The 18,128-nt window shown below is 33.1% G+C and overlaps 1 protein-coding gene across 2 annotated transcripts in view; it reads right to left on the reverse strand.

Annotated features, from left to right (window-relative positions):
- Positions 1-7,031, reverse strand: part of LOC143057239 (uncharacterized) — a 37,664-nt gene extending 30,633 nt beyond the window's left edge. Inside the window, exons 1-6 of one of the 2 annotated variants that reach the window (XM_076230510.1) lie at positions 6,827-7,031; positions 3,925-4,001; positions 2,745-2,948; positions 1,832-2,052; positions 586-788; positions 284-434 (exon numbers count right to left, since the gene is read on the reverse strand). In XM_076230510.1, coding sequence (XP_076086625.1) covers positions 284-434; positions 586-788; positions 1,832-2,052; positions 2,745-2,948; positions 3,925-4,001; positions 6,827-6,958 — 988 coding nt within the window. In that variant the 5' untranslated portion in view covers positions 6,959-7,031. The remainder of the gene's footprint in view (positions 1-283; positions 435-585; positions 789-1,831; positions 2,053-2,744; positions 2,949-3,924; positions 4,002-6,826) is intronic. The other variant, XM_076230509.1, reaches the window with a different exon arrangement.
- Between the last annotated feature and the right edge of the window lie 11,097 nt (positions 7,032-18,128).

Raw genomic sequence — 18,128 nt, forward strand, 5'->3', positions numbered from 1 at the left:
ACAACCACAGAGGAAGCACTGTAGCAGGCAAAGAAAGTTTGCAAATTTTTCACTAGATATTTCAAGAATTTAATGTTAAATGCAGACGTTAAGAATACAAGCAAGCTAATTGTAACAAGCTATATTGATTATTAGAGACCATATGGTAACATTTAGTAACTTGTGGAGAGTTGTCTTATTGGCAATCATACCTCAATTTCTTTATATACTTAAAAATATACTTCTAAACAAATTTTTCTCACTGATATATTGAATTTGTTTATTGATTCTATTTAGTTTCTACCTTGTAACTGATGGCCTCTCCTAGTAGCCCCCCTGTGAATTGTATTAGAACAATTCTGACACAAGGACAGGCCCTGACCACCAGTAGCATTCTGACATTCTGGACAGTATACTTCAGCAGCTCGGTCTTCACAGTCATCACAAAGTCTTTCCTATATAAAGAATGCATAGAAATATTTACTGTATATACAAAGGTTAACTATTCATGTAAAATGTCGTTAATCTATTGTGTTGTTAGTGTATATCAGAATTGTGTTCTTCAGTTTCTACCTATAATTACATTTAGCAATATATACTTGTTACCTTTTTTTTCCTAGCACCACGATTATTGTTTGCTGATTTCTGACCAGGATTGTCAATAGGATTACTAACAACTCTAGCAAGTCTTGGATTATTTATATTTCTGTCAAGTCCTGGATTATTCATATTTCTATTCAAATTTTCAACCTGTTTAGGATTATTTCTTGCTGCGTTCTGCACTCTGTTATCTAAAGAATCTGCCAACCCTGTACATTCAAGAAAACAAATATTGAAAATATTAATTAGCAACTTACTTACAAACGTGCTCCCTATCTAACAACATAATCATTTGTAAATTATATCTCATATATCCAGGTTACTTACATGTGTATAATTTCTTAGAATGTTCAAATCAAGCATTGTCAGTATAAAATCTCGGTTCTTTTAAACTATTTGTATTAAGGGGAGGTTACTCAGAAATAGAACAATTTACAAAGGAATCTATATACAGTTTTTTTATTTTCTGTGTTACAGTAGGACAAAACACAGTTACCAAATCTTTTTAATAAATTCAAATTCTTAATGCATTTTATGAAAGGAGTAGGTCCAGTAAGACCCCTTTTTGGCCCCAAAATATAGCAGTTTTACAAAATTGTTAAAATGGAAACTTTTAGTTTTTTTATTGGACAGTAGAATGCTTCTGCTACATAAATATGGGCTATTTTTGACAATACAATGCAGATATTGGGTACCAGCACCATTAAGTCATGCTAAATTACTGAAATCTTCACAATTCTAGCATTTTAGTTAAATTTTAGACAGTTTTCCTGTAAAACGAAAGTGGGCCCATTCGTGTTCATCCTTAATATTGAAATGTAAATTGTATTTTATGATAATACATAACATATATAAAGGTTGAGGATAAACACGGATACGGCCACTTTCATTTTTGACAAAAACCATCTGAAAAGTGACATTTTTCAGCATATTTGGTAGATTTTTCATATTTGAACATGAATCGGATCGTATTAAATCAGTTCAAATCTTTCACATAAACTAATTGATTCAAATGAAATAGACACTTAAGTGTTTAAAAAGTGGTCAAAATCTTTCATCAGTTGAACCTGAAATTTGAGGCCAAAATCTGTCCTTACCTCCTTTATCGTCTTAAATTTTGTTTCAAAATGCTATCGTTAACTTTTCCTTCTATACACTTCTCTGTATAATCCTTATATATGAAGTTTCATAATAAATTACACATATGAAAATAAATTCCTTCACTACAGAAATCATATGATCTAAAGTATACCTTGCTGCTTAAGTCCTAACCTGACAGCATGTTGTTGGATAAATGTCCCTAATGGATCTTTTGATTGGTCAATAAAATTACTGACAAAGTCATCATGCATATCTTTTAAGTCTCTCTGTGTGAATAAGGGGTTCATCCTAGCTCCTTTCTTGTTTAGCCTTTCCAAGAAGATAACAAAACCATCTAAGGTTGGAAAATGTGGTGGTTGACCTTGAAACTCACTGGAAATAAAAATTTGACCTTGAAGCAAGATTTTACAGGCACAAGTCAACAGTCACTGGAGAAGTGGGAGATTTGATATTGCAGAAAAATAAAGATAAATGAGGAGTATTTTCTCATAACTTTAGAAGATGTCAGTTGTGATATCAATATGGGGTTATACACATGTTTCAATTGATGTATTTGACCTAAAAAAAGGACCCTTTTACTCATAGCATGCAAAGTGTATGGTAACATTAGTTATGAGCATACATGTAATATATTTTGGTATTATCAAATCATTTTATAAGGCATCTTGTAGCAAAATACTTTTTTTAAAGCCTTGTTTTACATGTCATTTCAGGGCCTTTTATACATGTAGCTGACAATGCAGTATGGGCTTTACTCATTGTTGAAGGCCCTACATTGACCATAGTCATTAATTTCTGTGTCATTTGGTCTATTGTGGGGAGTTGTCTTATTGGCAATCATACCACATCTTCTTTTTTATATTGGCTACATCCCAAAAGGAGGCTATTTTGGCAGTATTTGAAGATTTACAATAGGTTTATATAAATTTACAATACATTTTGAATTCTGATATTAAGTGACAAAACAAGTCGCCTTATCTAGTTTTAATTTATAACAAAAAGTTATAAATTAAACATATGGTTCTTTTGTATTATTAATTGCACCATAAATAAAGCAAACCTACTTTTTAGAGTTGAGTAACACAGACAGTAGGGTTTTCTTCCTGTTAAATGACTTTGTGGTCCAGGCCTGAATGGCTTTATCATTAGGGTTGTTAAGTTTGGTCTGTTCCACATCATACTGCTTTATAAACAGACAGGTGACCCAGAATGGGTTAGATGCTGACTCTAATATAGTGCCATCTTCTAAGTTATAATGGGCTACAGACCTGAAAAATATCATAAATATGGTGCCATCTTCTAAGTTATAATGGGCTACAGACCTGAAAAAAATCATAAATATGGTCCCATCTTCTAAGTTATAATGGGCTACAGACCTGAAAAAAATCATAAATATGGTCCCATCTTCTAAGTTATAATGGGCTATAGACCTGAAAAAAATCATAAATATGGTGCCATCTTCTAAGTTATAATGGGCTACAGACCTGAAAAAAATCATAAATATGGTCCCATCTTCTAAGTTATAATGGGCTACAGACCTGAAAAAAATCATCTAGTGTGATTGAAAAAAACATTAAAAGTCCATAACCAATACAATTTAAAATCCAAATATCTGATATATTGGGGTACCTAACCTTTTTTTATGGCCTATATAGTAAAAATATACATACAAACCATTGAAATTTCACCAGCCCACATTAATGCGCAGTACCTTATTATTCTTTTCATCAGTATCAGGTCAAAGCAAGTTGATCTGTAAATTTAACAGTCCTAAAAACTTTAAATTCTCTAGATAAGTTGAATTTTAAATTCAGATAGCCTTATGTTATACAAATTTATACATTGCTAGTTTGTAAAAACAACCTATATATATTGGCCATATGAATTACTGTGGATTTATTTATTTCCATGGATACCAGTTTTATGGATATCAGTTTTCATGGATTGAGGAAACCTTGCAATTTCATGGATATTTGATTTTATGGTTTTCCAAAAGTCTATATATATATATAATCACACAGCAAATTTGCAATTCGTTGAACATTTAACTTCATGGTTTCACTGTCCCAACAAAATCCTGAAAAATTGGTAACTGACAAATAATAGTCATGATAGTGAATCCAAAGTAATCATGGCAATAGAAAATAAGACAAATCTCCTATATCAACATTAAACTTTAAGACCATTGATTGAATCTATCTTCACCAAATGCTGATAAAATTCACAAGCCTTTAATTCAAATACCTTTCATCAGATAACTTTTCGTTATTAAGAAACAGGTCATCTAATTTCAAACTGTTTCTGCACTGTTTTTTGACGTTCTGAAAAAAGAGAAGTACAAAATTATATACATGTACATGTACAGAGAGTCTACAGCTAGTCTTGTTAGGACAGTTCTAGAATTTTTAGTCAAGAGAATTCGAAGAGCTTACTGAAAAACAAACAAGGGTAAAGCAGCTCAAATTTGAACAAAGTAAAATTAGTAGGGCTACTGTGGATTAAATATTATTTGAGAAACCTATTTTTGTGGATTAAAATCCTTGGTCTATGTGCATATTAAACAAAGGACACAGATGGATTCATGACAAAATTGTGTTTTGGTGAAGGTGATGTGTTTGTAGATCTTATTTTACTGAACATTCTTGCTGCTTACAATTATCTCTTTCTATTATGAACTTGGCCCAGTAGTTACAGAGGAAAATGTTTTGTAAAAATTTACAATAATTTACAAAATTTATGAATATTGTTAAAATTTTACAGTTACTATAAACATGATAAAGGGCAATAACTCCTTAAGGGGTCAATTGACCACTTTGGTCAAGTTGACTTATTTGTATGTCTTACTTTGTTGTACATTATTGCTGTTTACAATTTATCTCTATCTATAATAATATTCAAGATAATAAGCAAAAGCTGCAAAAGTTTCTTAAAATTACCAATTCAGGGCCGGGGCAGCAACCAATCAACAGGTTGCCTGATTGGTCTGAAAATTTCAGGGCAGATAAATCTTGACCGAGTTAGCAATTTTATTCTGACCGATTCTCTCTAAATGCTTTGGTTTCCGAGATACGAGCCAAAAACTGCATTTTTACCCTATGTACTATATTTAGCCATGTCGCCCATCTTGGTTCGTGGGCCGGGTTTTATCGAACACATTTTTTAAACTAAATACCCTTGTGATGATTGTGAACAAGTTTGGTTAAATTTATCTAAGTAGTTTCAGAAGAGAAGACTTTTGTAAAAGATAACAAAAATTTACCAAAAATTGTTAAAAATTAACTATAAAGGGCAATAACTCCTTAAGGGGTCAACTGACCATTTTGGTCATGTCTACTTATTTGTAGATCTTACTTTGCTGAACATTATTGTTGTTTACAGTTTATCTCGATCTATAATAACATTCAAGATAATAACCAAAAACAGCGAAATTTCCTGAAAATTACCAATTCAGGGGTAGCAACCAAACAACAGGTTTTCCAATTCATCTGAAAATTTCAGGGCAGATAGATCTATTTTTAGCCATGGCTGCCATCTTAGTTGGTTGGCCAGGTCATCAGACACATTTTTAAACTAGATACCCTAATGATGATTTGGATTAATTTGGCCCAGTAGTTTCAGAGAAAATTTTAAAAAAAAGTTAACGACGACAACGACATACACCAAGTGATGAGAAAAGCATACTTGCCCCTTTGGTCCAGGTGAGCTATAAAGGGGGTAATCAGACCCAAGAACACCCCACCCCCTTTTTCTATTGATCAGCCACCAATACACTACCTGCTTTACCTGAAGGAAGCTTAATATAACTTCAACACTCAGTGGCGGATCCAGAGGGGGGGTTCCGGGGGTCCGCACCCCCCCTTTATTTTGGCCGATCAATGCATTTGAATCGGGACATATGTTTTGCACCCCCCCTGCACCCCCCCCTTTGCCCTGGGCTAGCACCCCCCCCCCCCCTTTCGAAAATTCCTGCATCCGCCACTGACACTATTCAAATTATTTTCAAGGCATGAGATTTTAACCATCACTTTGATCATGATGATAAGCAATGATAAGACAATTATATTATCAAACTGGGAAACATGTGCTTTACAGGTAAAATATAAAATTGAGAATGGAAATGGACATGTGTCAAAGTGACAACAACCTGACAATAGAGCAGACAACAGCCAAAGGCCACCAATGGGTCTTCAATGTAGCGAGAAACTCCCTCACCTGGAGGTGTCCTTCAGCTGGCCCCTAAACAAATATGCATACATGTACTAGTTGAAATAGTCCGAGTTGAAATTTCCTCTGGTTTTATCACAGTAGTGTTAACATTTAAGTGATCAATTACAGAATCTATTAACACATCTCTTAAATTTTGCTGTTACTCATTCAAGCAATGCATGAACACTAAAGTCAATTTCTGGTATAAATATTGACAATAAGTGTGCAACTAGAGCTTAATGGTTTTATGATAATGATGATAATGGTTTTGAAATTCAGCTTGTCTACCCAGGGTGCCTCCCATGAGGCATGTTCACAAGGCATGGATATGCCTTACTGTTGATAAGACTGGTTGAAGGTCATTGAATACTGTTAAACTATGTTAATTATTTGAAAGTGTGAAACATTACACATGTCTCTAGTCATGGTAGTTGGATTCTGGAAATTCAACCCAAAAGATGAAATTTAATAAAATGAAATCTGCTGTAATACCACAATAAGTTCACTTGTAAATTATTTTTTAAACAACAGTTTCACTTGAACATTCTTGGAATCTTGCTGTAGGAGTGTAAAAGATATTTCATCTGCTTCACTGGCAACACATGCTTCATGTAATAAATCATTGTACTTTGAAGTCAGAATGCAAAAATATTGCAGCTGACTGTATATAATGACAAGAAAACTCAAATTGGCCATGTCAATGTTGAATAATAATCTAAAAAAGTTGAATAAAAGTAGACACATTTTTTTTATTTGAAAAGTGTAAAACATTCATGTGTGGTATTCCACGGTATAATTAGTATGGTTCTGAATAAAAAAGCATTCTTTAAAGATCGACATTTGGAATCTTTTTACATCAATAAGCTTAGCCAGATTACAAACCCACACTAACACATGGGTTTGTTTACAAACATTGTCATTTCCGGTTTAAAATATTAACCTCCTTGATGTTTCCTATGGTCGTCCCTGCATAATTAGCCACATCAACGTGAAGAAATCCGTATTCCTTAGATGCTGGATTGTACCTTGCTTTATTTCTTACAAATATTCGTATCTTTTTGTTCTGAAACATCTCGTCAGCATCTCAAACTTTTTCTCTGGACGAAAAGCGCGCGTCCTAATTTGATTGGTTTGAAGTGAAAAAGAATAAAATATATTAAAATAGTGAGATCTATGAATTGATTCACAGTTTTATTTTTACAATATCCGAGCAATGTGCTATGTATATGCATTTTTTCTCCCTATTTTTCTTTATCTTTATTTTGCGTGAGTGGTTTCGTCCCAATTACGTTTCGGTCCATCTTCCTTAGAACTACTGCATAACTCGGCCTAAAAAAAATCGGCCTATCACATGTTCGGACTATCACAAACTCGGCCTTTTGATTATCTACGAAGAGAACTCGAACTAGTATTTATAGATTGTATTGTTAATTTTTTTAATTTACTTAATCTAGCTCTATACTGACGAATTTTGTAAATGTGTTTGAGAATTTCTTATATGATATAAAAAATTATCAATGGTAGGTAAAATTTTAAAAGAAAAAGATCTATAGTTGGCGGAGATAATCTAGCTCTATACTGACGAATTTTATAAATGTGTTTGAGAATTTCTTATATGATATAAAAATTATCAATGGTAGGTAAAATTTTAAAAGAAAAAGATCTAGAGTTGGCGGAGATATCCGGATGTCTTCATTTTGAAATCGATCACTGGCCAAGTTAATTAAAATTGAGAATGGAAATCGGGAATGTGTCAAAGCGACAACAAGCCGACCATAGAGCAGACAACAGCCGAGGGCCACCAATGGGTCTTCAATGTAGCGAGAATTCCCGCACCCGTAGGTGTCCTTCAGCTGGCCCCTAAAAATATGTATACTAGTACAATGATAATGGACGTCATACTAAACTCCGAATTATACACAACAAACTAAAATTAAAAATCATACAAGACTAACAAAGGCCAGAGGCTCCTGACTTGGGACAGGCGCAAAATTGCGGCGGGGTTAAACATGTTTATGAGATCTCAACCCTCCCCTATACCTCTAGCCAAATGTAGAAAAGTAAACGCATAACAATACGCACATTAAAATTCAGTTCAAGAGAAGTCCGAGTCCGATGTCAAAAGATTTAATAAAAGAAAATAAATAAAATGACAATAATACATAAATAACAACAGACTACTAGCAGTTAACTGACATGCCAGCTCCAGACCTCAATTAAACTGATTGAAAGATTATCTCTTCGTCATATGAATATCAGGCACAATCCCTCCCGTTAGGGGTTTAGTATCATACTATCATACAATATACGAGAAGAACATAACCCGTGTCATGCCAATAACTGTTTTTTTTTAAATAAATGTGTTTAGTTTCGATGCAAAGACCCTATAAGTGAATCAATATTAAAGCCAAAATATGCAATCTTTAATTACCTGACAACAGTATCGTAACTATATCCCTTCTTAATAAGTCTGTTTAAAGGTTTTGTAAGCTTTTGAGGTGAATACTGACATTTTTGTGCTTTGTAAAGAATATTACCATAAAAGATTGGATGTGAAATACCTGAACGTAAAATGTATAAGATGTCTGCATGTTGAGTTATATTTACGAATTATTTCCTTATACCTGTGATAAAATTTAGTAAATGTTTTGACCAGTTTGTGATATCGAATGCCCCATTTTAAGATCATTCTTAAGGTTTGTTTGCTATGTTTGTGTCTGTAGTCACCTTCTAGATTTCAATGAACATAATATTTGTACAACGTGTAACTAATGAAGTGAAGAGTTTCGTGACTACAAATTTAATTAAATCTTGAATTAAATTCTTTCATAGATAAAAAAAAAAATGGCTGTATATTACGGAAGCCGATAAGGGCCATTAAAAAAAATAAAAGTATGTCGTAATAACGACATCGCTATATATAAAAGAATATGTATTATGATTGCCAAGAGACTAAATGACACAGAAATTAACAACTATATAATAGTTACCATAATGCCCCCAATAATTAGAAAAGCCCCCGCATAGTCAGCTATAAAAGAGGGAGGAAAGATACCAGAGGGAGAGTCCCCGAAATGCTGTGTGGCTTGAGAATTATTTCCCAAGTCATTATAGTGTTTAACTTCTGATATACATTTTAAAATATATATAGTAATCTACTCCTGGATCGTCCACGAAAACGGCAAATATAATCCCGGGTTTTTCAAATTCGATGACACGGTTTTCGTCGCTGTTTGGGATTCGTCTTTCAATTACATCCATTTCATGCACAAGTTTATATTGACGAAAAGTTCCGGCTTCGCTAGTACAGGAGTTACTTTCATCACGACAGTTATAACATGAATAGCAGGACAAATCGCGAAGTAAAACATTCCGTGAACTGGTATTAAGTCTTTTAATATTGGTGATTGCACCTTACTGAAGTGACGACATTAAATGATCTATTTCGGAGTACTTTCGTTACATAAATTTCAATTCGCATTTTACATTTAGAAGACTGTCTTGGTGTCTCCAATTTGTCTCGCAAAAGTTGGACGAAGTTCATATAATGGGATTTTCCCCCCATTTCCCAATTCTTTTAAATAAATCGTTAAAAGCTATAAACGACTAATAAAAATTGCAAAATTTAACCTGTGTCGAACTTATGCCCCCGGGCGCAGTCTATAGCAACATGCACTATCCTTTTTTTCGGCAGCAATCATCAACCTCTTTTTACAAATTTCATAACACGATTTGTTTTAATTATCATGAACATTTAATTGAAACTTTAGCGCATGTAACGTGGGAAATTAGCGTCTTTAGGATTTTAGACGTTTTCAGACGTTTGGACAAATTGCCGCTACCGTTTTGTAATCTGTGGCATTTTATTCCTTTAAGACCCAAATATGTAGTTAATAAGAAAATAATTTTGGCATTTTTTACTCTTCGTGTATCTAACTTTTGTTTTGATCAATTATAAAAAATACGCGTTAACTGCTTTGAAAAATGAAATATCAACTTGGACAAAATGGCTACCGTTTGAAAAACGACTGTGTAGATAATTTTATTGAATCAGCAATATTTGAACTCATATGAGGCAAATATTTGTACTTTTGGAAGATATTATTATTGCCTTACTCTTTTTATTCATCACGACAGTTATAACATGAATAGCAGGACAAATCGCGAAGTAAAACATTCCGTGAACTGGTCACAATTTAAGTCTTTTAATATTGGTGATTGCACCTTACTGAAGTGACGACATTAAATGATCTATTTCGGAGTACTTCCGTTACATAAATTTCAATTCGCATTTTACATTTAGAGGACTGTCTTGGTGTCACCAATTTGTCTCGCAAAAGTTGGACGAAGTTCATACAATGGGATTTTCCCCCCATTTCCCAATTCTTTTAAATAAATCGTTAAAAGCTATAAACGATTAATAAAAATTGCAAAATTTAACCTGTGTCGAACTTATGCCCCCGGGCGCAGTCTATAGCAACATGCACTATCCTTTTTTTCGGCAGCAATCATCAACCTCTTTTTACAAATTTCATAACACGATTTGTTTTAATTATCATGAACATTTAATTGAAACTTTAGCGCATGTAACGTGGGAAATTAGCGTCTTTAGGATTTTAGACGTTTTCAGACGTTTGGACAAATTGCCGCTACCGTTTTGTAATCTGTGGCATTTTATTCCTTTAAGACCCAAATATGTAGTTAATAAGAAAATAATCTTGGCATTTTTTACTCTTCGTGTATCTAACTTTTGTTTTGATCAATTATAAAAAATACGCGTTAACTGCTTTGAAAAATGAAATATTCAACTTGGACAAAATGGCTACCGTTTGAAAAACGACTGTGTAGAGAATTTTATTGAATCAGCAATATTTGAACTCATATGAGGCAAATATTTGTACTTTTGGAAGATATTATTATTGCCTTACTCTTTTTATTCATTTTCTACTATATCTACTTATAAAATTCACTTTCAGTCGTTGAGTTAACAAAAAACGTCGTTGGACATTTTTCTTCTTCCAGTTTAATATGCAGCCACCGATCGCGAGTCAACTGAAATTTGGCAAAATAACGGCTTTAACGCCACAAAGAACCGACACATGTCGTTGTTCCTGCCAAGAACCAAGAAGATCAGAGAATAAGAAATAGGATCACTATACATAAGAGTTAAAACAGTTTTTCATAAATGTAACGTTGGATATCAGTGTTTTTCACATAACTTTCTTATTTTAATCCTCAAATATACTAGATATTCATTAGTATAGAATAGAATAGAATAGAATATTTTATTTACCAAATTAGGGCCCCAGGAGGGCATATGATACAGACAATATTATTATAAACAATAACATATGCAATACACACACAGTAAAGATATGTAACAAGCGTTATAAAAATAATAAAATAAAATAATATAACACAGAAAATACACTCAACGAAATAGTAGCAATGTATTATTATTCAATGAATACTATGTTGAAAATGACTCAAGTGCACCCGGTAAGTGTATCTTCACTTTGAGAAGACAAACATGAGGCATTAGTAGTTTGTGCGGAGAAATGTCAATATATAAAAATACAAAAAAATACAAAAAGAACCCAATAAAAAACAAAGCAATTAAGCACTCCCACATTTGACTATGAGGTATACTGCAAATAACAAAGTTTATTTAATAAAGGATATTAGTATATATAATGATCAAGAGCTGTAAAAACATAATTTAAAACATATATTGAATTTGTTTTAATATTGGTTCGTGTTTTCCAACATTTTTATTTTGTTTTGTGGATGAAATTTCGAAGATTCTGCTTTAAATCCTAGGGGTTGTAGGAACATCTTGCCCAATGTTTGAAAGTAGAAATAGAGCAATCAATACTTGAATTGACCCTTAATACAAGAAGCCATGTAGTTTGCGCTTAATTAAAAGGAGATGGAAAGCTTGGCATGCCTTGGTTGTACTAAATGTAAGTCCTAAAATAATTCACAAACTATTCTTCCAACAAATATAAGTTTTGTCTGGCTGTACAACTCTTCCACCGCCAGTAATTTACTAAACTTAATTGGGATCTATATTACTATAGAAGTTTCTCACTGAAGGTATCCAAAGAAGGTAACCAAAGATTTTGCGACGATGCAAATATTAAACTTTACAATATAAATAATTTTTTAACCAATGAATTCAAATAGCAAAAGCTATGCAATTAACAAATATATACTTATTAAGCTTCATGTGATTCATTTAACAATGAAATACATTAAATATGAAATTTGGAGTTTTACCAAGGGAGCTAATAATTAATTAATAAAACTGTCTGCCACACAGCATTTCGGGGACTCTCCCTCTGGTATCTTTCCTCCCTCTTGTATAGCTGACTATGCGGGGGCTTTTCTAATTACTAGGGGCATTATGATGACCTATAGTTGTTAATTTCTGTGTCATTTAGTTTCTTGGCAATCATAATACATATTCTTTTATATATAGCGATGTCGACGAGTATTACGACATATCTATGTCGTTACAACGACATAGTGATGCCGTTATTACGACATGTTATGTCGAAATTACGACATAGCGATGTCGTTATAACGACATGTTATGTCGAAATTACGACATACCGATGTCGTAATAACGACATGTTATGTCGAAATTACGACATAGCGATGTCGTAATAACGACATGTTATGTCGAAATTACGACATGCTATGTCGTAATTACGACATAAATTTTTTTTGAATGGCCCTTATCGGCTGCCGTAGTATATGTATAGATTGATTGATTGTGCTATTTCGTGGCGGTAAGTTTTTTGTTGGTGAATGAAACTTGAGTGCCAGGAGAATATCACAGACTTTCCGTAGGAAAACTTAAAGTCCTAGTCAATTATAATGCCGGATTGCATGAAGTCGAGTCAATCTGCCGCGTACAGGATTCGAACTCGATCACAACCTCAATGTTGATTGGCTAGTGATACAGTAGTAGTTCTACTCACAGGGACTCGGTTAGCAGATTAAAATTTTGTAAATCAATGTTTTTAATTTATTTTTTATTATTTCCTGTCTATTTGCATTACTATATCAACGTATTTAACGTTGCCATCACTATTTCTCTGTTTTCTGGCAATGTGCAGTTTACTATCCATATCCATATACTGAAAAAAACCTGAATATTCTGACACGAATGCAACTGAAACTGCGTAAGGGTTCTGTTAATCCACAAATCAAAATATGCATGTGATAGAAGAATAATTTCGGAAGAAAATGAGGGCTGTTGTAAGGTATATAGTAATTTATCAATATTTTTAATTATTTTTTATCTAAAGTAGGGAAGGCAATTCAAGATGGCGACTTAGATCCCTTTAGGTTTTTTCAGTATATGGATATGGATAGTAAACTGCACATTGCCAGAAAACAGAGAAATAGTGATGGCAACGTTAAATACGTTGATATAGTAATGCAAATAGACAGGAAATAATAAAAAATAAATTAAAAACATTGATTTACAAAATTTTAATCTGCTAACCGAGTCCCTGTGAAACAAACTAGAACCTAAATATATATTGCTTCACATTTATGGGTACTCATGGTTCTATATATCCTATTGGTACTGTTTATTTATAGTTTAGCATTTTACAAGATCAAGCGTGTCTCAAACTGTTTATAACATCTTTACACTAAATTCGTTCGATGTGTGCTGATTGATACTTTAATCTGGGATACAATGATTGATTCAGTAATAGTTGTAATTGGTTTTTAAACTAGATTTCGGTAGCTGTGGGTACTCTGTGTCTATTTTTTATTATTTATTTTTTTCATGTTGTACCGATCTATATTGAGGTTAGCCATTAACAACTGATTTTATAGTATTTTTTTCTTATTTTGTGGTGTTACATCTATGTCCCGCATGTTGGGAGTTTTGAGCGCTTACAAAAATATGTTGACCATGTCCATAATTTTATGTTTCTGTACTACTAAGCCTGTAACCCAGTGTTTGTCATTGGTTCATTTCTGTCATATTTTTTTTCATAAATGGTATTGTTATAAATTAGTAATTAGTTCTACTAGTTTCAATTGTGCCAAATTGTTCATGGTGGGTCCTTTTATAGGTATATAGCCACCTGCACTGAAACAAGTGTATATATTACGATATTTCTCCCCTAGAGACAGTTAAATTTTATTATTTAAAGCGCGAGGCTTGCCGAGCTCTTTAAATAACTAAAATTTAACTGTCGAGAGTGGAGAAATATCGTAATACACGAGTTATAGTGTCGGAATCTGTTTGTCTAATGATTTTTATCCTTCTTTTTCAAAGATTTTCAGAAACTTGTGTTCTTTATATGCGACGTCATCAGGCTTGGTCGCCCTTTTCATGACGTCACAATAGAAAAATTCAGAAGAAAACAAAACATTTAGTCGTCATAATCAAATTTCGACTAATCATTTGCCGAGAACAGATTTTTCACTAGTGAGGAGAAATATTTTTCTCACACCGGCCAGGGGTTGAAGTCATAAAACTTTGCTTCTTGCCGACCTCTTCTTATTTTCATATGAATCGGAGTTCCTCCAGACACTTGTAAAAAACAAAAGAATCAAAGAAGCCAGATTATTTAATTTCACTTTCAGATATATTGATGATGTTCTTTCCATAAACAATCCGAACTTTTCTGATTGGGTTCCATTAATATATCCCCCAGAACTAGAGATTAAAGAAACAACAGACACGGCTTCCTCCGCCTCATTTTTAGACTTATATCTCGAATTTGACTTACACAGTCATCTCAGTACCAGAATCTATGACAAACGAGACGATTTTAATTTTGAAATTATAAATTTTCCCCACCTTAGTAGCAATATACCAACTTCACCTGCATATGGGATATATATTTCCCAACTTATTCGATATTCAAGAGCTTGCAGCTCCTACTCAGACTTTATAAAACGTCATCAGTGTCTGAGTAGAAAGTTGATGAAACAGGGGTATGTCAAAGAACGTCTCGTTCTTTTTCTAAAAAAGTTCATCGGAAGGTACCAAGACCTTGTTGATAAATATTCCGTATCAACTTCTCAAATAATACACGATGTTCTTGATGTATAGATTCTGCGTACTGATGTTGTTTATCATCTTAACAACGTGTTTTATAGTTCTTTCATTTGTCTTTGTTCTATTATTATTATTACTTTTACTGTTGAATGGTTTCATGAGATATCCGTTTCACGTGGCTCGGTACTTATACTTATCGGTCGTCCCACTGTCTATATCACTCTGTTCAGCTCTTAATATTATTCCGTATCATGTCTTTGTGACGTCAAATACGTTGACCCGGCCTTAATAACTTTGACCCGGCCTTAATAACTTTGACCCGGACATATCAGCGACGTCATAATGTTTGAACCGACGTTAATAACTTTGACCCGAACTTATCAAGTCATCTTTTGTGTGCTGGTGAAACAAAGAAAACACTTCTGAAACACGCAAATATAGCCCGATAAATCGATTATCAGAATATCTGCATATTGATATTGTAAAATATCAGCTGCTTGACATTATATGAAGGCTTTTTGATCTCGTTCGCTACGCTCACTCGACAAAAAGCTTCATATTATGTCTCGCAGCTGATATTTTACGATATCAACATGCAGATAACCTGATAATCGGTACATCTCGTCAATGTGCAGGGGCGGATGCAGGAATTTTCGAAAGGGGGGGTGCTAACCCAGGGCACCCAGGGCAAAGGGGGGTGCAAAACATATGTCCCGATACAAATGCATTGATCGGCAAAAATAAAGGGGGGTGCGCACCCCCGGAACCCCCCCCCCCCCCTGGATCCGCCACTGATGTGTTTGTATTGGCTTTCATTTTTTTGTGGTTTGTTTTGTATTTGCGACTTTTTGTATTTCTTTTGTTCTTATAACGTGACTCTGTACTTTAAAAGATCCCGTCAATATGATATATTTCTATTATGAATTACAATATACGTTGAACCACAAACGTCAAAATCATTCAATCGCGTAGTGGAATTAACTATTTTTGGATTCTTATAAATTCTATTTAATATAACTTTTGGACTAGTTTAAATCTCGGTCTATTTCTTAAATTTATACTTACATACTTTTGATTTTTTAACCCTGTATGCTAACATTCCCATGAAAATTTTAAAATTGTTTGTACACACATTGAACGACATATTTATGTGACGTATAAAATTTTCTGACGTCAGACACTCAAATCAATAAATGTGTTCGTAGATAGTAGATATTTTTGTGTTCTGTTAAATTGTTCCTTTTAAAATTGTTAAACGATGATGACTGATGTACCCATATTTTGACTATTTTATTTAGTGTGTCTGTTTATTTAACGCATCAATGTAAATATATCGGAAATTGATGAGACTGTCATTAAAGTGAGAGGGTTAGCGCTATAGAACCAGGTTTAATCCACCATTTTCTACATTTGAAAATGCCTGTACCAAGTCAGGAATATGACAGTTCTTGTCCATTCCTTTTTGATGCGTTTTGTTATTTGATTTTGCCATGTGATTATGGACTTTCCCAATTGATCTTCCTCTAAGTTCAGTATTTTTGTGATTTTACTTTTTGCTCAGTGCTCGAAAAGCACAAAAAGCATGCTCGAAACACAAAATCCAGTATTTTGATTGGTTGATTATTGAGTCTGAGTACAAAAATCGTGCTCGAAAGTTTTATGACCGCAAGGCCAGGAAATGTGAAAATAGCACAAAAATTAGAGAAATGATGTTCTCTCATTGTCGAAGGTCATAATGTGACCTATATAATTGCATATGTCTTCGTCATTTAAAAATTGAACCCATGATGCATGATCATGTATGGTAAATAAAGGCAACAGTAGTTTACGCTGTTCAAACTCATAAATCCATGGACAAAAAACAAAATCGGGGTAACAAACTAAAACTGAGGGAAACGCATGAATATAAGAGGAGAACAACGACACAACACTACAATGTAACCAACACACACAGAAACGGACCAAGCATCAGACAAAATCCCACTAGAATAAAGCCGCCTTATTGGCAGTTATACCTTATCTCCTTATTTGTATACTTGGTCTTCCTAGAAAATTGAATCATATAAAATACGAAGTTACATCAGTTCCAACACATTTCAAAATTTAAATAAATGATCATATATCGAAAAGATCGACTCTTCCAAGATGAAAGTATATATAAACTATCATCTACTGGCTCATGTCATTCCACTTTCACAAGTTCAATATATATTACTGAGCAAGGAGATTGTATGAAATAGTTGTGAACTTCATCACACTTTCATCTGATCTAATATGGAACACACACATCCAGCAAACTTTAACTAAAGCAAACAATTGAAATTAAATGGTCATGTTTCATCTAAAGATATTCTGCATTTACAAAAATGTACGACCAAGAAAAAATGAATCAAACATATAAATTAGAATAGTGCTGCAATGTTTGGCACCTTCACAAAAAAAACATAAGTGCACTAGAACAAGTACATTGTATTGGAACAAGATACATGATATGTGACAGACATCCCAACACCAGCAGTACATCTAGCATACGTGGCTGAGATATACAGCTTTTGAATTTATTTCTTCTGTCAAAACGTTTAAAGACTTGCATAAACAAAATACACCCAGACATCTCCAAATACACATCTTCATACAAGTTGAAGACATACAATAACCTTTCAATTATGTTCATGTTTGATACCTACCTATACTTGCATGTTAAAATAAATAGACTAGATCTACATGTAGAAAAAAAATAAAGACATAATCTCAAATCAAAAGAAAAATTGTGAAATATCTATGTAAATTTAGGTTTTGTATAACAAGATCCTTTTGGACTAGGATATAAATATGCCCCCATATGAATAGAACTGAAAATTTTTATTATTGATTTTTTCATGATTTCAGAATTTGTGTCGGTTCAAGTTCACAAAATTATTATTATTATTGTATTTATTAAATCTTTTTCACACAGACTCTTCAATTTTATATTGTTTTTCTCGTGTTTAAAGTGGCCCATACTTTAATTTATTTTTATTTTATTTTATTTTTTTTATACTTAAATATAAATGAGTGCTGATTATTGAATTATTTTGTTTATAAATATCAAATTTTTATCACGATTTTTTTGTAGAACTCTATATCACCTTTTTTTAAAAATCTTAATCTTATGTCATCTTAGAAACTAACAAAAAATTAATCCCTACCGCTTTTGCGTAGTAAACTT

The sequence above is a fragment of the Mytilus galloprovincialis genome, chromosome 13 (genome assembly GCF_965363235.1).
Source record: "Mytilus galloprovincialis chromosome 13, xbMytGall1.hap1.1, whole genome shotgun sequence".
Taxonomy (NCBI): Eukaryota; Metazoa; Mollusca; class Bivalvia; order Mytilida; family Mytilidae; genus Mytilus; species Mytilus galloprovincialis.